We start from the raw sequence: 24,276 nt of genomic DNA on the forward strand, positions 1-24,276 counted from the left end.
ATTTCTGCTCTAAAACAGGGGTCCTCAAAGCAGTTGATACTGACCCATGGGGTCAGTGGGATTCTGCAGGAGGCGAATTAAGACCCAGAGGTAGAAAATAAGTTTACAAGTACAGTATAGTGCAAAAAAAAATCATAATCTTTTGTAACCATGTGTCCTTGGGGGGGGGGAGGCATGAGCATGTACAGAGTGCACCTCTCATGCCAGTGAGGAACTTCTGCATTTAATGACAATACCACAATATAACCGTATTCTTTTTTCTTTTTTTACATTTCATAAACCTAGCAATGGTGACAGATTAATAAGTGTTGATTATTGCTATTTCTTGACTTTGCTTCATTGACATTCCTAAGAATTTGGGCTGGGTTTGAAGACAACTTCACAAGCTTATCATGGTCTCAGCAAAGTCAGAATTTTGGGGAACCTTGCTCTATACAACATAATATCTTGCTCTATACAACATAATATCTCAACTTCCTATGCAGCTTGACTCAGGAGCAGTGCTCACTGTGTTCAATAGGATCTGATCCCAGGTAGGTTAGACGACTGCAGCCAAAACTTACTTGGATCCATTCTGTAAAAACCAGCCTGCTGCTTAAATCCTGAAAATCCAACTACTGTATGTCCATTTTCCCACAATCAGGTCCAGGGGAGAGAAAAGTTCCATTCTATACTAAACCAACCTAGAACAACCAGAGAATCTAAACTTGTGACGTGGTAGAGAAAATCTGCGCTGTTATTAACATTTAGGCTGGAAGTCAGTGAGGCTTAATAGCTCTTACTTCTAAGTAGACATGCCTACGGTACTGCATGATTAAAAATCATGGAATTAGAGCAATATGTAACCATAACATAAGCAACCTTTTGGGAAAATTAAAAGCATATAACCAGGGTATATTTGCAGTGAGTTATTCTACAGCCTCCCTAGACATGCACATGGTGTCTATTTTGGGCGGCGGCGGGGGTTGGATATAAAGCATGCAGAATTCAAAGACGTGGTATTTCTGCATTATTGCAAATGTATCCCAGCAAGATCAGATAAAAGAAACTGTTTAGCAAATAGCCTGAGCAGATTAAGAGGCAGCTGGGCAGAAAATTGCCCAGATCAGATCCCTCAATTTGAAACATGATTACAAACAAGCAAACGACGACGAAACCGGAGTTTTACCTTTGCAGAGACATGATCTCACAAGCCATTCCTGAAAGTTTTCTCTGAACGGGAAACTGCCTGTTCCGGGAGCTGACCTCCTTTACTTCTTCCTCTCTGCACTGCGCCGTAGTCTCGGGCTAGCCTAGCACAAATCTTTTTTGGAAAACCAAACCAAATAAAATAAAAAATGCCTGCCCGCAGCGAGGAGCGCTGAAGGCTCCAACTCGTGATTTCCCTCGCTTCTTCCTGCCTGGCTCAGGATTCAGTGCTCTAAAGCTACCAGAGATATTCAGGGAGAGACACCCTCTCCCTTTGCAAGCTGCGATTATTTAGGTTTCCAGCCCGCTTGAGGTCTTGCCGCTTTTTTGTGCGCCCGTGCAAAGAAAAATATGTAAAGCCACCCTCCAAGTCCACTTTGACCTTTTGTTCCTGAGGAAGCAGCTGAAGTATCTAGCCAATCAGAAATAGCAGCGAGTGACAACCAGTTCAGGCTGCTCGCTCGCCTCCTCCTCGTAGGCGCGTCGCCATCCCGGGTAACTTGAAACTTTCCCCAACAATTCCGCCCCGCCTGTCAATCAACTGCGCCCAATGGAGCTTGAGAAGCCAGAGAGGGAGGGGACAAAAAAGGGGCCTGAAGCACAGCATGGGAGGCGAGGGAAGGAGGGGGGAGAGAGGCTTGGGGACCTTTGCAAGCCCTGCAAGGCAAAAAGGGGGTTGTTATTGACTGATGGGAAAGTGGGGTTGGGGGAGAGGAGTGGAAAGGCAAATCAGGATGCCGGAATGAAGCTGCAACGACCGGTTTTCTCCTGCAAAAGCATCCTACGTGCGCAAAGCCTCATCGCCGCGGTCTGGACGGTGGGACTTCGCGCGCCGCATGCAGCGCTTTTGCAGTGCAAGCCTCTCCAGACATCACGTTAAACACGTCGCTGTCACTTATTCGTTTTGGGGAGGGGAAAGACGAGCAAGCAAACCAGAGCATCTTTCAAGTGTAGTGGCACAAGTCCCTCGGGGCCTTTAGGGAACAGCAAGCAAAAGTGTCTTGGGGAACGGCTTGTTAAAGACCAGCAAAGAATTTATCGTGGAAGGCAAAGAAACGGGGGCAAGCGATACTTGCCTTCTTGATGGTAGTCATCGGCAAAGCCAGGGGACGGGGTGGGGAGTGGAGCTGGCCCCCCAAATCAAGTAAATAAATAAAAAGTATAAATTGTAGAAAGATTTCAACATATTTTTTCTGAGCACTTGAGGTCCAAAGAAATTAATTAAAACAACAACAACTTGTCCAGACATTTCATTCTGAATCTGCAAAAGAAAGCCGGACAGAGGATGTTGTCATGTGGGTGACCTGCCCCCCTCCCCCAAACATAAATTCTGGCTACGCCCATGATCCGCAAAATCCATAAACACATAAGCCCATCCATTGGTGTTGCTGTTTTAGGTTGGGATTCAATCATGGGCACATTTGGGTTGCTCAAGTAAAGTTTATTCCGCGACAAACCCACTTCCCCTCAAAATATTTTTTCTTTTTGCAGGAAGGGAAGTGATGGGTAATGTGCTGGAAGGTGTGGGTTGGCTATTGCTTGATGCAACATGGTGTGATCTCCACAGAAACAAATTAAGAATCAACGCATGATAAATAGCCCACGTCATCTAACCTCCCTGCAAACTTTGCGCAAACAAATCAGGACAAATGCTCAATAAACACTGTCGTCATCATTTATGAATTACTTCCAAGGAAGCATCTTGAAGCAATTTCACAATGCAATGGAAACACATATAGAACAAGTGCATGTATCAACACAATTTTGAATGAACAGACTGTTGTTTTTGTGGCAAGAGACTAACAGTTGCCTCTCTGAGAAGTATTTATTTAAGGCTTTTATAGATAACCCTTCATAATATATCCCCCCAGGGAGGGAAAACTAAAACTTTCTCCCCTTGCAAATGAAAATTCATAGTTAGGCAGCAATCCTATGCATATTTACATAAAGTCCAGTCACAAAAGGTGTGCGCAGTACCAGCTTCTTATCAATTTTTGTTTTGTTTTGTGGTTTTTTTGGCACTGGTTATTTCAAAATCATTTTCGTTCTAGTTTCCTTTCAAATGTTTGTAACAGGGTAGAAGTAGTTTCTTGTTTTCATTATTGATATTATTGTTGTTTGATGGTGTTGGGTAAATTTTATTGTATATTTTGCATTGACTGTGGTTTGTTTGTTTTTTAATTCATTGCTAAAATAACCATGCTTTGTCCAACAAAACCATCCTGTCCACGTAAGGACTTCTGCTTGCACAGAAGAATTCTCCCCTTTCCCCTCCCCACAAGCTTCCAAAATCTGCCCCTGGAGGGTTGGGGGGGTGCAGGGAGGAGGAGAGGGAAGGGCAAGTTCTGCTGCACAATTGGAAGTCCTTGGACGAACAGGATGATTTCGTTGGATACAACCCTTTATAAACAAAGTGTGGAAGAAGAAAAATAAGATGTCATTCAAATGAAAAAGCGGGCATTAAAGGAGCAAGGTTTCTAGTACACATACACTGTATATAAATATTAAAAACAAACTGTTGAAATGCAGATAGCACATTCTCCCTCTCCTCCTCTCCCGCACAGTGGTAATACACCCAGCTGGAGACATGTGCACATCTGTAAGTGATTAATAAAACCTAGAAATTTCTGCTCCTTTTAAGTAGATACTGTACTGGAAATCACATGATTTACTTGACTAGCCAAATATTTAATAACAGCAATTTTCTTTTGTGAACTGGCCTGAATAATTTGTTGCTCCTTAATTCTGGACTTGTCAGCGACATACAAATAAGGCATGTGTGACACATCCCAGGAGCATGGGACATGCAGAGTGAGGTTTCCCATTGACACGCCTTCATATATTTCCTAAACAATGATGCCAATTTACAGCTATTATTGACACACTGTATCATTCTTACAACCAGGTATAGCATCCCTTGGTCACACTGCGTACCTTAAGCATGCTTTATTTCTTCTACCTGTAGAAACAATGTCTTTAAAATATTCCGATACAGAGTATTCCCCCCACCCACCCAAGATTCCTGGCAGTTTATAAATTTGCAGAGCCTATCTGGCTATTCTTCACATTATGTGCCTGTAACATTATGAAGACCAACCTTCCCCAGCCTGGTACTCTCTCCAGATGTTTTTGGATAGCTCCCATCAGTCCTAGCCGGTGTGGCCACTGGCGTGCTGCCTGGGGATGATGAGAGTGGTAGTCAAAAACATCTGGAGGGTGCCAGCTTGTGGGAGACTGAAGCAGGCTTATATGAAGGGCCCCCAACCAATAGATCCATGGTGCCAAAATTATTGGAGAAGGGGCGGGGGTTGACGGGATTGCTTAGGATCCACAATTGAGTGGCACGGTCAGAGATTTGTTGGTTCATACATGCACCTGTGAATCACTGGCTGCAGAGGTACCTCTCCAATTAGACATCTTTTGGGTCTCAGATTAAATCTCTTCTCTCTGTGTTCCGAATACAGCCTGATGGAGAGTTCTGTGAAACTACAAACCTTGTGCCACTTAAAAACTATTAGCTGTGGCTGGTCCTCTGAAATATATCATCTTGCGACTTCTGTGCCAAGGAACTGTGTTTGGCATGAATCAGTAAATGATCCCAGGCCCTAGTTTAGGGGGTAGTCTACAGCCAGGACCTTCTAAAGTATGCATTTAGAGCGGCAAGTTTGAACACAGGCCATGTGAAGTAAGCGGAGTTTTTGAGGACCAAATGACCCCATCAAACACCAGCTACAGAAGCTTACGGCTTCTTCCTCTTGAGTTTGCCTTGCAGGGAAGGGAAATGTTCCATTCAAAACATAAACAGTGACCTAGCATGCATGCTGCTGTGGCCTCGGGAGGACAGAGCACAGAATAATAGTAGCACATAAACAGATGCTGGCAAACTGTGAAGCGTCTCGGTTTTAATGTGCCGTTAAGCTGCTTGTTTAATTATTCTAAATATTAACAGTCCAGCTGAGAAGTAGATCTCAACATAACGATGCTTTGGCTGCAGTACTACACAATGTGGCAAAGCGGAAAGATTCTTCTGGGGAGTTATGAACCTAAAAAGAGGCCCTTGGGATCAGGCCAAAGGCCCACCTAGTCCTTCAATCCTCTCCCCACAGTGGCCAAGCAGATGCTCACAGGATTCCTCTTCTACAAGGCCTTTGACTGATTATATACCCTTTAAAATGTGCTTGTGGGGGAGGTGGCAGAAGGGAGGTTATTGTTTTGTTTGGGTCTTGTTTACATTGTGTATTTTGTGTTTTTATCTTGTATATTTATGCTGTGAACCGCCCTGAGGTCTGCAGATGAAGAGCAGTATAAAATAAAATAAACAAAACAAAACAAAACAAAATTTCCCATGGGGTGTATAGGGTGTTAGGGGAGGAGGAGTAACTTTGGTGGGGGACAAGTCATAATATTTATTTATAAATTTATTTATACATACATACATACATACCCTGCCCACCTGGCTGCATTTCCCCAGCCACTCTGGACGGCTTCCAATAAAATATTAAAAATACGATAAAACATCAAACATTAAAAACTTCCCTAAACAGGGCTGCCTTCAGATGTCTTCTAAAAGTCAGATAGCTGCTTATTTCCTTGACATCTGATGGGAGGGCATTCCACAGGGAGGGGGCTACTACCGAGAAGGCCCTCTGCCTGGTTCCCTGTAACCTCACTTCTTGCAGGGAAGGAACTGCCAGAAGGCCCTTGGAGCTGGACCTCAGTGTCCAGGCTGAACAATGGGGGTGGAGACACTCCTGGTATACTGTTCCTTACAGGGTAGTTTGTCCACCTTTGGTCCCTACCCTGCACTCAGCTCTCACCTGTGGCTCCTAGAAGCTGTCAGTATGTGACAACAGCCACACCCCAGGAAGGGCTTTTTGACTGGCCAGCTAAACCAGGTGAGGGTAGCTGATGGGTCTCAAACCCTTGGTGAGTTAGGGACTTCTTCTGCATGAAAAGACAGGCTGCAACTGGTGGATCCAGTGGTCAAGAAGGTGGTTTCTGCAAGTGCTGTAGAGGGTAGTGAGGGGCAGATGGGGTTTGTCAACCTCACAAGGGAGCCCATCGAGGAGAAGGAAAACTCTGAATTTACACCTCAGCTGCCTTGCAGGATATATCTCATGAGGATGGGAAGATGGTTTCAGCTATGTGCTGTGCAGGCCAAAATCTTGGAGAGGCTTTCTAAGAACTGAGGCAGAAAAAGCACAAGGGAGCCTGGAAAGGCATGAGTACAGTTGCAAATGTAGCCAAAATAGCACCACCAATCCACAAGACAAGAGGTATTAGCAGGGGTGGGTGAACACCAAGGTTTTGCAGAAATAAAAAAGAAAAATCCACGGACCCCAAATATAGCCCTTCCATCCTAATTAGTCTTCTCATGCATCTGTAACAATAATAGCTATTGCCCCAAATGAGACGCAGGCAGGGCTGATCAGGATTGGAGAGAAAGGGGTGTATGTCAGAAAGCTGCCTAGCTTCATTAGCCTAGCAGCCAATACAATTATTACATACAACATTAATTACAGAGGAAACCAGAGACATGACTTCACTTTTTAAAAATTATTATTTTTACCCTTGATAAGCTAGTGAAGTGCATACATTCTTACCAGGTGGGCATCCCCAGTGCCACACTGCAAACCCTGGCACATTTACATCTTTCCAAAATTGGGAATCTGCTCTACGTGGCCATGTTTTAAGACAGAACACGAACTTTTACTTTTCTTTATTGCACAAGCCCCTGTGTATCTAGAGCAAGCCACTCGCCGGGTTTTGCAGAAAAGAGAGAGCACGAAATGGAATTTTCCATTTAATCAAAAACAGAGCACTGAAATTTCATCTGCAGACTCCTCCTGATTCTTCCATCGCTTCCTAAAGCAAACAAGCCTGAGGGTGATAGGATATTAAACACCACGTATTTACTTTGAAATCAAATGGTCTTCGTACTTCCTCTGTTCTATTCATTTTAATGTTACAATCTGGAAATGCTACAGGCATTTCCCCCCTGTTCCTCTTAATGGAAAAACGCACGAGCCAGGTTCAGACAGAATAGTTTCCTGCTATGAGAATGTGTCAAATTGAGCCTCAGGTTTGCACACTCTCCTTTGTGCACGGTAAGAAAGAAATTCAAAGCTTCCTTTTGCGATTTGGAGCAAACTCCAGATTCCCATGATGTCTGAATAAGGGAGACTGTGATTTGGACAGATCAGTTACGTATGCAACAAGCTAAGACCTGAAACAACAACTTGATCCTGGTTTGATCCTCACTGCCGGATTGTGATATTTGTATCCATTTCCCAATGCCTCCCTTTACTGATCCATAACAGACTGGACACGCAAGAACCAATGATAAGAGAAGAACTAAGAATTTCAGAAAGTTAAACGCTAGGCTGATACCGTCCAAACGTTCGCCGTCTTCCCAGTATGCCACCAAAACTGCCTAAATAAATTATGTAGCAGTTTCCTTTCTTCAGAAACATGAGACACCAAGCAGAGGCAGAAAAGCAATTTCTAATTAGGATGCGGGGGGAAATCCGATTTAGCTGTGTGGGGCTCAGTAGGCTTGCGGGATGGAGTTACCCATTGCTGCCTTAAGGCAAGTAAGTAATTAATTAATTATACTTGGCCTGAAAAAGAGTGTGAGTGGAATGGTTAAGTCTACACATGACTTTAGCAAAACTGTATTCAAACTAAATGATCCAAGCATGAACTATAGAGGCTGGCTCAGATGGGACACTAACATCTCAGGGAATCTGGAGTATTGGCTTCACCTCAGGAAGCCCCTCCACGCCTTCTCTGTGAACTAGAGCTGGGCAATATATCAATACATCATCTAAAACTGGTCTGAAGTCCATATCGTGATATTGGTTTCATAATTTTTGACCTGGCAATATATCGCGAATCACAATGTGTGTGTGTGTGTGTGTGTGTGTGTGTGTGTGTGTGATGCAAGAATCACAATGTGGGGGAAACCATGTAGCCTGCCAATGCCTCTACATAGCTCCAGTGGCGGAGCTTCATGCTCCGGCACCGGGGGCAGGGCTGGCGCCTGTTCTGGGGATGGGCTGCGTCTCCCGGAGGGGGGGGGGCGCACGTTCCAGGGCCGTGGCGCGCCTCCCGGAGGGGCGGACCATGAGTTCCGGGGGTGTGGCGTGCCTCCCAGAGGGGCATGACACACGTTCCGAGGGCAGGGCAGGCACCCGCGATGGCGCCACAGCTGCCAAGTACCCCGTTTTCCCCGGGAACCCCCCCATTTTTACTTACCTTTTCCCGGTGGTCCCCCGTATCACTTCGTCTCCCGTTTTTCTCCTGCTGGCGGCCATTTTTTTCCTTTCCGATTTGCCCTTCTATGGGCACCAAAAATGGCCGCCGCCGGCTTCAAAAGTCGCTTGTACGCATGTCCGGAAGTGCATAGACGCGACTTCCGGTGTTGACGGCGGCCAATTTGGTGCCCATAGATGGGCGGAGCGACACCGGAAGTTGTGTCGATGCACTTCCTGACATGCGTACAAGCGACTTTCGAAGCCGGCGGCGGCCATTTTTGTTGCCCATAGAAGGGCAAAGCGACACCAGAAGTTACGTTGACGCAACTTCCGGTGTCACATGGCTGCCAGTCCCGGATTCTGCAGTCCGGGACTTGGAAGGTAAGGATGGCGCCCCTTGGAGCCCGCCGCTCAGGGCGGCCCACCCACACCACCCCTATCTTCCTACACCCCTGCATAGCTCCATCCTTATGTCAGACATCTTAATATATCAGTGTATCACCGATGTTTAGCTAGTGGTAATATCAAGATGTTGAAATCCAGGTATCACCCAGCCCTACTATGAATGCGACTTTGGTGGTTTCCAAGCAATTTGCAGCTATTACAATTCGAAGCTTTTCCTTCCACCAAGAGCCTATTTACAGCTGCCTCAGGAGACAAGCTGAAAAGCTGTAGCTTCGTTTCACTGACTCATTCTTTGCACTCATGTGTAAAGACGAGATACCTACAATTATGTGAACATCTCAGTCCTCCAGATTATGTAATTCTGCTGTCAGTCATTTGGGAGAAGAGCAACGTGTACGACTAGCCAGCTGCAGCTCAAATTTTAAGGAGTGCGGCCAATAAATAGCTGTTTGCATAGGCTCCCCTAGAACCTGTGTGTGTCTTGGGTGGAGCTGGGCGAGAATACATTGCTGGTCAGAAACTGGCCTTTACGGGAGTTGACACACCCAGCATCAAAACGTGTTAATTTTGCCGCACGCTGCACTATCTGACTATTTCTTGGCTCCTCGGAGGAGGCCTGGCAGCAAGCTTCTCAAAGGGCTTTCCGGGAACATATCAAGTTATTAAAAACTGTCATTCAATCTGTCAGGAACAGCATATGTAACAGTTTGCTGGGCACTTTCTGGGACTGTCTCAACACACAAGGACACTTCAGATTCCATTTCCTCTTGTATTGTCACATGCAGCCTTGGGGGTGATATAAATAGACTATAGCACCAAAAAGGACAGAATGCAAACATAAATATATATATTTAATTTTGTGTGTGTCAATACTCATCAGATGGTTTTTTGGGGGGAGCACACTCCCCACCATGGGGTTCTAAATGTATTTATTTTTAAGGACCCAGACATATGCAAATAATAATAATAATAATAATAATAATAATAATAATAATAATAATTAAAGGTAAAGGGTAAAGGGACCCCTGACCATTAGGTCCAGTCGTGACCGACTCTGGGGTTGCGCGCTCATCTCGCATTATTGGCCGAGGGAGCCGGCGTACAGCTTCCAGGTCATGTGGCCAGCATGACAAAGCCGCTTCTGGCAAACCAGAGCAGCACATGGAAACGCCGTTTACCTTCCCGCTGTAGCGGTTCCTATTTATCTACTTGCATTTTGATGTGCTTTCGAACTGCTAGGTTGGCAGGAGCTGGGACCAAGCAACGGGAGCTCACCCTGTCACAGGGATTCGAACCGCCGACCTTCTGATCAGCAAGCCCTAGGCTCAGTGGTTTAACCACAGCGCCACCTGGGTCCTAATAATAATAATAATAATAATAATAACTTTAGCTATAAATAACAGAATATCCAAAGGCAACTATGGGGTGTGGTGCTCATCTCGCTTTTCAGGCTGAGGGAGCCGCTGTTTGTCCACAAACAGCTTTCCCGGGTCATGTGGCCAGCATGACTAAACCGCTACTGGCACAACGGAACACCATGACGAAAGCCAGAGCGCACAGAAACGCCATTTATCTTCCTGCCGCAGCTGCAACAATTTATCTACTTGCACTGGTGTGCTTTCGAACTGCTATGTTGGCAGAAGCTAGGACAGAGCAACGGGAGCTCACCCAGTTGCACGGATTCAACCCGCCAACCTTCTGATTGGCAAGCCCAAGCGGCTCAGTGGTTTAGACCACAGTGCCACCCACGTCCCTTCTCCCAACAGAATATAATAAAAATGATAAAACATCAAACATTAAAAACTTCACTGAACAGGGCTACCTTCAGGTGTCTTCTAAAAGTCATTGATAGTTGGTTATTTCCTTGACATCTGATGGGAGGGCGTTCCACAGGGCGGGTGCCACTACCGAGAAGGCCCTCTGCCTGGTTCCCTGTAGCTTCACCTCTCACAGAACCACCAGAAGGCTCTCACAGCTGGACCTATGACTGGACAAGTCATAGGTCTACCTGGTCTCAAATTATTTATGTCGACACACATGGTCACTGGTACAGTTTACTTTCACCTCTTTGTTTTCTTGCTGCCCAGGGCAACCAAGACACGAAGTTTTATCTCAGCCACACGCTCATTACACGGTCTTAGCATAGCTACCCCCCACCCCACCCCCGGTAGATGACCTGCTGTAAGGATGGCTGAAATAATCTATGGCTTAGTTCTGACGACATGTTAAGCCAAACCAAACCTTGGCTTGGCCCAGAACACTGTGGACCAGGGAGGAGCAAAGCAGCTGAGGGAGAGCCAAGATTTAGTTTAGCGTGCCAGGGGAACCGGACCTATGCGAGGCACTCTGTAAACCTGAAACAGGCTATAAATACCGTTTTCTTGGAACTGGGAGTTGCTTGACCCTGCCTGGCTTTTGGCCACAGAGAAGAAGCTGCTATGAGCACGAAATGGCGCTATGGCATTTCTACACAGAGGTGGCCGCTTCTCTAGCCTGTATTCAAAAGGGTACAGAGGAGCGCATCACAGGTTTTGGCGGTGCTCCAGCTGATTTAGTCAGACTTCAAATAAACCTAGCCCAGAACGCGTCTTTGAAGCCTTAAGCCAGTGTTTTCAAAATGGCGCTTTCAACAAGGGGTAGTCGCAGCTGGGAAGGGAATAACTGAGCCCTCCAATTTCCCCCGTTCACACTGCAACAAAGCTTGGAAAATCGTACCATTTGCCACAACAGAGTGCTTCCTTCAAGTGTAATTTCAGCATGGGGTGGATGGGGCCCCTTTGGGTGCTGTGGATGGCTTCTGTGGGTGCATATCCACCCATGGGTGCCAATGGGCGACCAATGGATTGGACTCCCTTCAGAGAGATTTTAAGATGTGTTTCAGTGAGGGCCAATGGTGACCATGGCCTCCATCACTCTTAGAAACCAATAAAAGGAAAAGCTGCTTCGCCCCAGGCCCTGAGGCCCACTGATGGAATTGTTCAAATTGTAGACACAAGTACAATCTCTCTAACTCGGTCTCTGCCTTGATTAAAAAATATTTCTGCCGCGTCATGGGGATCCTTAGGTGAACTCCTTCGGCAAAGGCGGAAGGCAGGCTGCACATAGTACTCAAAATCATTTGTAGCTGTGGCAGAACCAAGACTGAGATAACGTAGATAATGATGTCTATTCAGAACTGGTGACCTCGACTCTTTTGAGTCTCTTTCCCCATAATGGGAGATGTCTGAGAAATTGTATCTGGAACACAAGCAGTGCATCAGAAAATCAGAGAATTGTAGAGCAGGAAAGGGACCACGAGGGTCATCTAGTCCAACCCCCTGCAATGCAGGAATATTTTGCCCAATGTGGGTCTCGAACCCACAACCCTGACATTAAAGAAACGTTTCTGCAAAGCCCTGCAACACCAATTCATTAATTTCCAATTGCTTCTGTTCCACTTTCCCATCTAAAAGATAGCCAGAGAGGCTAGCTTTTTAAAAAAAGGGGTGATAAAAAAAGATTTAGAAAACAAGAGGGCAACAACAACAACAACAACAAAATTTATCAGCCAACAGAAGATCAGCTACAGTTCAAAAAATTTAATTTTCTATTTAAATCCCCATGGATTAAAATAGAAATAGAGGAGATGGGGCCAGGTAGACCTTCTCAGGGAAGGCGTTCCACAGTTTTGGGGCCAGGACAGAGAAGGCCCTGTCTCTCATATCTACCCGCCATGTCTCTGTGGGGGAGCAAGCAACCGTGTCTCCAGTGTAGATCTCCATGTTCAGGTAGGTTCATAGAGGATGGAATCAAAGAACTGTAGAGTTGGAAGGTAACCCTGAGGATCATCTAGTCCAGCCTCCTGCAATGCAGGAATATGCAGCTGTCCCATATGGGGATCGAACCTGCAAGCCTGGCATTATCGGCACCATGCTCATGATACCCTGGATTACAGACCCTGACTGTAAAATTAAGCCTAGAAACAAAGCGCTAGCCAATGAAGATGACTTAATACAGGAGTATTTTGACACAACTGAAACTTCCAAGTTGCGATTAATACCTGCTTCCAGATAAAAATAAAAGCCACTTATTTGCTTGATTCTGCAGTAATAACACCACTCATCAGGACAAACACGATGAACTTCCCAAACAGTTGCTGATGACACCAAAACTGGTTGCGACTCCACAGGGAAGAGAGAGATGAAGAATAGAAAGCATGGTATGTGTTGTAGCAGGGTGGGGACCAAAACAGTTATCCAGAAATTATAAAGAAAGGGACGGGAAACAAAACAACGAGTCTGATTGTGCCATTATATAAAGTTACGATGTGCCGACAGATAAAAGTTATAGCTGTCCAATGTAATAAAGGCTAGTGCATCAGAATAAGAAAGGGATAAATAAAATGATTAGACCACTTTCCTTAAGAGACAAGTCCAGGGTGGGGGTCGAACCACTGGATGACAAGGGAGTCAAAGGTGTGGTAAAGGAGGAAAAGGAGCTTGCCGAGAAATGGAATCCTTTAATCTGTCTTCACAACGGAAGATACAGAGCAGTTGACAGTGCCTGAACTGACTTTTGGATGAAGGGAGTCGGAGAAACAGTTCTCTGCACAGAGCTGGAAATGGTCCAAAATGATCAAAAGTCTGGAGTGACTCCCCCTAAGAGAAAAGGTTGCGGCATTTGAGAAAATCTAGAGAAAGGACAAGTACGATTATGGAGAAAGCAGACAGAGAAAAGAGTTTTTATCCCTCTCTCGTAACAATAGAACTTGTGGACATCCAAGGAAGCTGAATGTTGGAAGATTAAGGGCAGGTAAAAAAGAAAGCACTTTTTCACAAAGTGCATAGTTAAAACTATGGAACTCCCTCCCACAGGAGGCAGTGATGGCTAGCAGCTTGGATAGCTTTAAAAGGTAAAGGTAAAGGGTAAAGGGACCCCTGACCATTAGGTCCAGTCGTGACCGACTCTGGGGTTGCGCGCTCATCTCGCATTATTGGCCGAGGGAGCCGGCGTATAGCTTCCAGGTCATGTGGCCAGCTTGACTAAGCCGCTTCTGGCGAACCAGAGCAGCGCACAGAAACGCCGTTTACCTTCCCGCTGTAGCGGTACCTATTTATCTACTTGCATTTTGACGTGCTTTCGAACTGCTAGGTTGACAGGAGCTGGGACTAAGCAACGGGAGCTCACCCCGTTGCGGGGATTCGAACCACCGACCTTCTGATCGGCAAGCCCTAGGCTCTGTGGTTTAACCCACAACGCCACCCACGTCCCCCAGCTTTAAAAGAGGACTGGGCAAATCAGGGAGGCCAAGACATTCATTCTGTGGCTACTAGCCGTGACAACTAGGATCTACCTCCACAGTTGCCAAGAATCACAGGTGGGCTGAGAGCCATTGTGCTCAGGTCCAGCTTACAGGTTTCTGTGGTTGGTTTCTGTGGGAACAGGGTCCATTGGTCTGATCCAGCATGCAAGATCCTGTGTTCTTATGCAAGGCATTCTTAAACAGGTTTGTAAGCCTGCATTCAAATAAGCACATATGACCATCCAGTGTGAATAGTCACCAATGCCCAGGAACAATCATTAGCCTTGCAATGTTCTCCTGATTGTTCCTTGACAAGCAGGGCTTGGATTCGGTGCCTTTTAAATTTGCAAATAAAAGACCTGCTGGGATTGTTTCCACTTGGGAACTGCTCCCAGGCAAAGTCAATCGAGGCCGAAAGAAGAGCTTGCCGCCATCACCCATCAACCTGTGGCCCTACAGAAAGTTTGGGGGCTCCATCTCTTATCAGCCCCAGCCAGTATAGTCAATAGTCAGAGGCGATGGGAGTTGTGGTCTAACTGGATCTGGGGGGCTTCAGGTTCCCTGAAGTAGGTTCCCTTGAGAAGCTGCCAGTTACCGTATATTCCGGCGTATAAGGCGACTGGGCGTATAAGATGACTCCCAACTTTTCCAGTTAAAATATAGAGTTTGGGATATACTCGCCGTATAAGAAATACGACCCGGCGTATATGACGACCCCCGACTTTTGAGAAGATTTTCCTGGGTTAAAAAGTAGTCTTATACGCAGGAATATACAGTAATAAAAAACCATCATGTGACCTGAGCCACTTTAATTGAGGAGATAGCTTCTCTCGCCATCTCTCCCTATGCTTTAGGCCCTTATTGTGTTAGTTTTTCCAGGCTGACTCACTTCATTTTTTAGAAGCACATTTGTCTCCACCCTCCTATGCAATCAGCCCCATTCTGTATCCCATTGTGGGATGTTGGCACTGCAAAGGGTGTTGCATAACCAAACTTTGAGAAATACATTCTTCGAGGGAACAGGCAACAAAGGCTCTTGTGATATAGGCTTCGAGGTTGCTGTTTTTCTGCTCTGGGTGTCTGGCTGCTGCAGTACTGGAGAGACATGGCTGGTAGTGTTATCCTCCCCTCTCCCTCCCCCAAGTTTTTTGTCCCCTATAGTACAAAACCGAGTCCACAAAACATACGAAAAGGTTCAGATGATCCAAAATTTGCTAACTACAAAATAAGGGCACGACTTACGGGAGCAAAGCTGTTCAGTAGAAACAGAAGATGCCTTTGCATTGCATTTTACCTATGGCTAATGGCTGCCACTACTTCTGTTTATGCCCCTACTGCTGTGCCCTATGCTGTGTTAGAAATCCATAGCTGCCAAGTTTTCCCTTTTCTCGCGAGGAAGCCTATTCAGCATAAGGGAAAAACCCTTTAAAAAATGGATAACTTGGCAGCTATGGAAATCCCCCAGGCGCCAGGTGCGTTTTGCGACTGGCGCAGGTCCAATTGCGACCACACGGAGATCTCTGGATGCCAGGATGGTGACTGACATCTTCATCTGGCCGGCCCCTCCAGCTTTCTTAATTAGAGCTCATTTATTGCATTTATATCCCACCTGTATCTCCAAGGAGAACATGGTTCACAACCCTCCTCAGTTAATCCCTACAATGACCCTGCGAGGTGGGTTAAGAGGTTGTGACTGGCCCAAGGTCACCCAGGTCCTAGGCAGACACCCTAACCACTACACTACACTGGCTTGCTTGCATAGTTCTGCTACGTGGGGAAGATTAAGTAGGTAATTAAAGATGGGGAAAGCAAAATGTCATTTAGAGAAGGTTCTGAAATATTTTCCTTGAAACTTTGTTCTATTCAGGATTGTTTTATTTGATGTTTTAATGTGCTGCTTTGAGATTTTAAAAAATATAAAGTGATATAGAAATGAAAATAACAATAATAATAATAATAATAATAATAATAATACAAAGAAGAAGAAGCCCCACTGCAGAAACAAAAAGGGGCCTAGACATTCCACTGTGGTAACTACAGCCTAGGTTTAAGGTTACAGGTAGGTAGCCGTGTTGGTCTGAGTCGAAGCAAAATAAAAAAAATCCTTCAGTAGCACCTTAAAGACCAACTAAGTTTATATTTTGGTATGAGCTTTCGTGTGCATGCACACTTCTTCAGATACATTCAGATACACACTTCTTCAGATACATGTGTATCTGAAGAAGTGTGCATGCACACGAAAGCTCATACCAAAATATAAACTTAGTTGGTCTTTAAGGTGCTACTGAAGGAATTTTTTATTTTATTTAGGTTTAAGGTGTCGTTGGTGATTAGCTTATATATCTGATTTTCAAACACTGCACCTATTGCCCTGTGCTGTGAAAAGGACAGGACTGTTTGAGTGTTGCAGTACCCCAAGGAATTAAGATACACCCACACGCGCACATCTCCACCTTGTTTATGACGTTGCTAAAGGACTGCAAACCCAATAAACCCTTTACCATTGGAATAGGAAGCCATATAAGCGAGGCTGAGAAGTACAGCTGGGGCACAAAAGCAAAGCTTCACTCTGGAAACATCCAGGCATACCCGCAAGGTGACACAGTGTACTTGCCCTGGCAAATACCCAGGACAGTGCATGCTGCAATTGCAAAAGCTCTGGCAGAATACACCGAAGGATCATAATAACCTGCTTACTTTCTCACCCGTTACCACTCAACTCTGTTCCAGCAGAACTGCAAACTCTACACAACAGCTCTGAGGTTGGATTATTATTAATTGGACTTGTTTCCGAGCACAATTCAAAGTGTTGGTGCTGACCTTTAAAGCCCTAAATGGCCTCGGTCCAGTATACCTGAAGGAGCGTCTCCACCTCCATCATTCTGCCCGGACACTGAGGTCCAGCACCAAGGGCCTTCTGGTGGTTCCCTCGTTGCGAGAAGCCAAGTTGCAGGGAACTAGGCAGAGGGCCTTCTCGGTGGTGGCGCCTGCCCTGTGGAACGCCCTCCCAACAGATGTCAAAAAGGAAAACAACTACCAGACTTTTAGAAGACATCTGAAGGCAGCCCTGTTCAGGGAGGCTTTTAATGTTTAATAGATTATTGTGTTTTATTCTTTTGTTGGAAGCCGCCCAGAGTGGCTGGGGAGACCCGGCCAGATGGGCGGGGTATAAATAATAAATTATTATTATTATTATTATTATTATTATTATTATTATTATTATTATTCATCGCTTGTTACACAGACGTCTCCAAGTGACTTGCAACGTATTTGAAAGCATAAACAAAAAATGCATTTTAACGTTGAGGCGTTCATGCAAAACCACAAACAATACATGTATAAAATAACTCCCACATCCCCACCAACCACTGGGAACTTGGCAGCAATGACCTGGTAGCTAGTTTCTAAGAGTGTTGTGGCACTTTAAAGCCTAACCATTTTATGATGGCATAAACCAGTGCGGTCAAACTTTTCATACCAGACGGGCTGCAGGAGTACTTTGATTCCTCCCTTCTCCTTCCCAAAGTGCTAACTACACTTTGGGAAGAAGAACTCTGTCAGAGCCCTCATCCCTCCTTCACGAAGCCCAGCGCCTCGCTTACCTGTCTTTGGGAAGGCAGCACAAGGGCTGAGAGGGGTGTCAAATGTTGCTGAGGGCTGCCAAAAAGGCCTTGAAGGCCACATGAGGCTCTCAGACCATGTGTTGGACCACCCTGGCAAAAGCTTTCATGAACCAACAGTCCAATTCATCAGATATCTGAATTGTTACAGGTATGCATATCCATGGTTTGGGTGTGTGTGTGTGTGGCGGATTGTAAGCAGTGAGGTCAGAGGGAAACTAAGTGCAGAAAAGTACAGACAGTGACAACCGAGTCTTTGTCTTATAAAGAATGCACAGTATACCTGCTAATAGCAGTGAAACTCTGCATTGCACAGAACTGGAAAAACAAACAACAGCAGCACAAAAGCTTGGCTTTTGGCTTTGTAAAGAAAACCTGCAAAGCAGATGCATGTGAGTAAAGGATCTGGTGTGGTGGAAGACTGATGATTAGCAGGATGAGATGAGGCCTCCATTATGATCCTGAGGAAAAGCCATCTTCTGAAGCTAGTATTTGCTGGTACAGTGGTACCTCGACTTACGAACGACTTGACAACCGAATTTTTCGACTTACGAATGGGGCAAATGGCAGCACGCTTACGAATTTCTCGACATGCAGCGGTTTTAGATAGCGTTTTTTCGACTTACTAATTTTTCCGTTTCCAATGCATTCCTATGGGAAATCACGTTTCCAATGACACTTTTTGACTTACAAATTTTTCGACCTACGAAGGTGCCTTCGGAACGTATTAAATTCCTAAGTCGAGGCACCACTGTATACCACTTTCCATTTTCGTATTTTTTTCTTGATGTTGTGCAAAGGCTAAACCAGCAGTTGGGGAATCCTTCCGGCCCACAGCAGAGGGTTGCATTTGTTTAGGGATAATATCAGCAACACACCTGCAATAGGGGAGGCTAGAAGCAGCCCAAAGTGGACAGGATGCATCTCCCCTCTCTCCCTATAATTTGCCACCTGTCGAGCAATCAACAGGTCAGTCCTGCCACAGCTCTGAATTGATCACTTAAGGGGAAAAGGTCCCATCTAGTCTAGCATCCCAGTCTCAAAGCAGCCAAGCAGGTGCCTGGGGGAAGCCTGAAAGCAAGACCCGAGCAGAGCAGCACTCTCCCTCCTTGCAGTTGCCATCAACTAGTTTTCAGAGGAATAATGCTCATAATAATAATAATAATAATAATAAATTTTTATTTATACCCCGCCCTCCCCAGTCAAAAACCGGGCTCAGGGCGGCTGACACCAACAGAATTACAATAAAACATAAAAAACAATTAATTAAAATACAGATTAAAATACAGTATTAAAATTAAAGTGCAGCCTCATTTCAAGTAGGCCATAAATCCAAGCCATGAAGGAGAAAAACACAGGGGTCAGGCTGAGTCTAACCCAAAGGCCAGGCGGAACAGCTCTGTTTTGCAGGCCCTGCGGAAAGAAGACAAATCCCGCAGGACCCTGGTCTCCTGGGAAAGAGCGTTCCACCAGGTTGGGGCCAGTACTGAAAAGGCCCTGGCTCTAGTAGAGGCCAATCTAGCCATCTTATGACTCGGGATCTCCAGAATATTATTATTTGTGGACCTTAAGGTCCTCCGCGGGGCCAGGCATCCCCAAAATTCAGCCCTCCAGATGTTTTGGACTACAATCCCCATCATCCCTGACCACTGGTCCTGTTAGCTAGGGATCATGGGAGTTGTAGGCCAAAACATCTGGAGGGCCGCAGTTTGGGGATGCCTGCTCATGACAGTGGAGTCAGAACACAGACATTGTGGCCACTCATGCGGACACAGGGAGGTGCCATACACAAAATCAGGCCATTGGTCCATCTAGCTCAGTACTGGCTACACTGGCTGGAAGAATAGAGCGTGTTGGATTTTTCAGCTTTCAAATTCCCAAGATGATGGGTGCTAAAAATGACTTTGAGAATTCAAAATATATTTTGGCTAAATTGATATGGTTTAGTCTTGCTGGGTAAGCAAAATGTGCGTAAAATTGCACAGAAATCATTAAAACGATTGCAAAATACTTGCAGATATATCATATATTAATATTTATTATTATTATTATTATTTAGCATTGCCTGACATTTTCAGAGAGATTTTTTTTTTAATTTTAAAATACCTTTATTTCAAATAAGGATTTAAAAATTATTTACATCAAGTCTTTACAAATGTAAACAAATAAAATATGTAACAAAATACATCAAACCAAATTCTCAAAACTGAAATCATACATACCAAAATCATGTCTCAAGATGTATTCCATTTCCACAAATAAACAAAACTTCCAACCCTTCTCCATCATATCTGGTTTTCTTTGTTGTTGTTTCCCACAGGTTAGTTTATGTCAGCTTTACGCTAGAATTTTTCCTCTCTATTCTTGATTTCATTTTTTATATTTTACAGAAAGAAATTTTTAATTCTTTGGGTTTCCGAAAGCAGTTCGCATGCTTCTTCATCAAACGCACTTACCAGTTACAAAAACAAAAATTCCTCACACCGCAAAACATATTTTTAAAAGACTCCTCATGGAAGATATTTGCAAAAATTAAGTTTCACTCCCTAAAATGACATGCCCTGCTGGCAGAAGCTGTTTTGGACAGGGAGTTCTCCCAGCCAATCTGGAGATACTGGGAATCTTCTGCAAGCAAAACAGATGTTCTACCACTGAACCATGGCCCCTCATTTCCTTGTCAATAATAATAATAATAATAAATAATTTTTTATTTATACCCCACCTTTCCCGGTTCAAAAACCCGGGCTCAGGGCAGCTAACAACAAATTTAAAACACTTAATTGTAATACAACATAAAAGCAGCATAAAATACAGTATAAAAGCATGAATAACAATAAAATTCAAGTTCAAGAATCAATTTGGGGAAAATCCATCCAATAAACATTAGATAGTCACCAGGGCTAGCTGCCTAAATTAGATCTACTTGGGCCAGCGAGGAGGCCAGGGGAGAATTAGCTGTGGGGTCCCAGAATGGGTAATCTTCATAAAAAAAGGGGGAGAGGGGAAGAGAAGGGAAATAAAAGATCAGGCTGAGTTCAAATTAAAGGCCAGGAGGAATAGCTCTGTCTTACAGGCCTGGCGGAAGGAGGTTAAATCTTGCAGGGCCCTAGTCCAGGGTCCCCAAACTACGGCCCGGGGGCCGGATGCGGCCCAATTGGCCTCCCAATCCGGCCCACGATGACCCCCGCCACTCGCCGCCGCCCGCTCTTACAGCGCGCAGCGCGGCGGCGCTCTTTCAGGTTGGAAAAAAGTGCCGAAAATCCTTTGTGCACATGCGTATGGGCCTCTCCCGACCCAGAAGAGGTCATTTCTGGTGCACTTCCGGGTCGGGGGAGGCCCATACGCATGCGCACAAACGATTTCCGGCGCTTTTTCCGACCTGGAAGCACGCCGCCGCGCCGGTAAGCGCCCGTGCGTATGTGCACAGGCACGCACTCCCCCGCCTGCCAGCCCGCCGTGCCATCGGCGCGGTGGGAACCGGCCCAAAGCCCAGTAAGTCTGGGGACCCCTGCCCTAGTCTCATGGGACAGAGCATTCCACCAGGTCGGAGCCATCACTGAAAAGGCTCTGGCCCTGGTGGAGGATAGTCTGACTTCCTTAGGGCCAGGGACCTCTAAACTATTGTTATTCATGGACCTTAAGGTTCTCTGCGGGGCATGCCAGGAGAGGCGGTCCCGTAAATACGAGGGCCCTAAGCGCTAAGAAGTCAACTCCTGCTCTTTTCTTCATGCCATCAACTTTGCCCCAGCTTTCCCCACCCTCACCTTCCTTCTCTCCCTCCAGGCTCCCCCATGGAGCATATTAGGTCCTCAAGCTGCAGATTCCCCATGCTTGGGCGAAACAATAAAATGGATTACAGTACTCCAAATAAGTAAACATATATGTTTGCCAATGGCACCTCAGAGTCCCATGACGGCCACGGACAAGAAAAAACCTGAACGGTGTCCACATTCCTCTCATAATCCACACACAGGGTGCCTTCACCTCAGCTTCACCTGGGACAAAGTGCCTAGTCTAGCCAAGAGACAACAAACGAAACAAGCAGCAGGAATGAGGGCAGAAGAGTTGATGGTTAGCTGGGGGATGGATAGGAAAACAGACCAAGGGGAATGCTTATCTGGGATAAGAAAGGTTCTGCCTTTCTCAGCAAATTCATGAATACATCCTTTCTTAGAGTTAAAAAAAACCCAGCCAACTACACAGGAAAAACTCTTACTTGGAGGAAGACAGGTGCAGAGGCTGGTATTAAAGAGCATGGAGCGGGCAGGGGAAGGGAGCTGTCCACTGGGAGTCTGCAATTCACGGTGCTGAACCCTGTCAACAGTCTTGGGTTCTCTCCAATGCTTTGCCCTGGTGCATCGCAGCACAGAACGAGGGTGGAAGGCAGAAGCAATGCCACAACAGGTGGATTGATCTGGATACTACAAAGGGCTGACACTTTAGGCATTCAACAGATCCATTTCCCCATTTCCAGACTTTCCCTTCTAGCCTCACAGAAGTCAAATAAGCAACGGGAGTAGCTTCTGGCCTGGTCAAGTGTTACTCCCAGGGCAATCTCTTTTAAAAAAAATAAAGAAAAATAGTCTGTTCAAAGCAAAACAAAATTGACTGTTCAAAGCAAAGCAAAATAGCTCAAAGCAAACACAGTTCAAAGCAAAACAAAATTGAGAAATCAAGGAAGTCGCTCCTGGAATTGCTATAGGGAATTCTTGCATGGCTTTGAGATCTTCTGAAATATTCTGAGATATTTATTTCAAGGTGGCAGCTACTTTGAACCGGGTTGGGGGGTGGTGGCTTGAAAACTGATTCCTACTTATTCCTGTCCTGAGATTCCTGAATTGCATCTCTGTGTTAGCCCAAACACACATGAAAATGCAAATGAAGAAGTTGCCTGCTTGAGGCCATATTCACACCAGACATATACAAGAATGATTTAACAATAATTCTCCCTTCCCAGGGAACTCTGGGAACTGTAGCTCTGTGAGGGGAATAGGGGTCTCTTAACAACTCTCAGATCGTGAAGCTGAGGCTCCAATACTTTGGCCACCTCATGAGAAGAGAAGAATCCTTGGAAAAGACCCTGATGTTGGGAAAGATTGAGGGCACTAGGAGAAGGGGACGACAGAAGACGAGATGGTTGGACAGTGTTCTCGAAGCTACGAACATGAGTTTGACCAAACTGCGGGAGGCAGTGGAAGACAGGAGTGCTTGGCGTGCTCTGGTCCATGGGGTCACGAAGAGTCGGACACGACTAAACAACTAAACAACAACTCTCAACACCCTTAAACTACGGTTCCCAGGATTCTTTGGGGAAGCCATGACTTTAAAATTGCATGATAAATAAAGCTGATGGGGCCACACCTCCAACAGTTTGCTGCTCTCCCCCACCGCCCATCTCAGGCAGCCGCCTCATTCTACCTCAGGGGCGGAAAAAAACTTTTCTAAAACAAAGCAACAACAACTGTGGGCTGCATTCCCCTCTGGCCAACCTTCCGGGGGAACATGCTTAGAGGCTGGTCAGAGGCCAAGGAGGACAATGCAATGGGTGCCCATTTTTCCTTTGTAGAGTAGGCTAGCTTTTCCACACAATTTCTGGAGATCAAGGCCCCTATCCCCGCCATGTAGTGACATTCAAGGAGGGCATAAAGTTGAGCTAGGGAGAAGGCGTGGCCTGGGGAAGGTGCCTGTGGCCAGGTGGAGAGCCCCGGAGGGCAGAATTTGGCCTTCAGGCCTGAGGTTCCCCACTCCTGCTGTACCTAATGGCCAAGCCTGCTGTATGGGTGAATTACTGTGAGGGCATCAGGGACTGCTAGCATTTGAACCAGGAACCATCTAGCCCTTAGGCTGCTGCTCCTCATGCAAGCCCCTCAAGGCTACCAAGCAGTGGGAGAAAAGGGCTATCCTATCCTCTTCTGTCTCCAACCCCAAGCAACCCATTGGTTCTCCTTGATTCAGCCTAGCTATAAATGCTTCCAGGTCAGGCCAGGGTCGCTTCCCGAATAGCATTCTGATTTAGACTTTCCCTGTCTCTTTAGCTTCTTGCACCTACCAACTCCTCGCACACCCATCCCTTCAGAGAAGGGCTGGGCACTTTGCATTATGGGATTTATAGGGCTATATGGTACTGCCCCTCTTGGTGGACATAGGAGGCCACTTCCAACACAGGGCATTGTTTGAGCTACTGAATCCAAGGCTGGCCAGCAATGGTTAGAAAACAGCAACATTTTCAGGCTAGCATTAAAAGTACCGTAACAAATCGGGAAAACAAGTGAGCTCCAACCCAGTTTTGTTTCATGACAATGACGTCTAAGAAACAGAAGCATTCTTTTAAGCTAGCCTTGCTTCTTTGCAAACAGAAGCCCTGAAAAGGGCTGCCTTTTATTTTAAAAACACACACACTTAAATCTAATTAGTCGCAGAAATGGCTTTTAGAGTGCATCTCACTCTCCTACCAAACCTATTAACTTTGAAGACAGCCATCTTCAGGGCATCTTTCTCCCAGCCTCCCGTTAGCATTCCAGAGTTT

The 24,276-nt window shown here is 45.7% G+C and overlaps 1 protein-coding gene across 5 annotated transcripts in view; it reads right to left on the reverse strand.

The window, feature by feature from the left end:
- The window catches only part of FAM13A (family with sequence similarity 13 member A), a 134,855-nt gene that overhangs the window by 59,149 nt on the left and 51,430 nt on the right, over positions 1-24,276 (reverse strand). The window contains exon 1 of one of the 5 annotated variants that reach the window (XM_035113465.2): positions 1,169-1,833. The exons of 3 other annotated variants lie outside the window; for them this stretch is intronic. In XM_035113465.2, the coding sequence (XP_034969356.1) occupies positions 1,169-1,197 (29 nt within the window). In that variant the 5' untranslated portion in view covers positions 1,198-1,833. Of the gene's footprint in view, positions 1-1,168; positions 1,834-24,276 lie in introns of those variants that run through there. One more of the 5 variants, XM_060278446.1, reaches the window with a different exon arrangement.

This window comes from Zootoca vivipara, chromosome 9 (assembly GCF_963506605.1).
Source record: "Zootoca vivipara chromosome 9, rZooViv1.1, whole genome shotgun sequence".
In the NCBI taxonomy this organism is placed as follows: domain Eukaryota; kingdom Metazoa; phylum Chordata; class Lepidosauria; order Squamata; family Lacertidae; genus Zootoca; species Zootoca vivipara.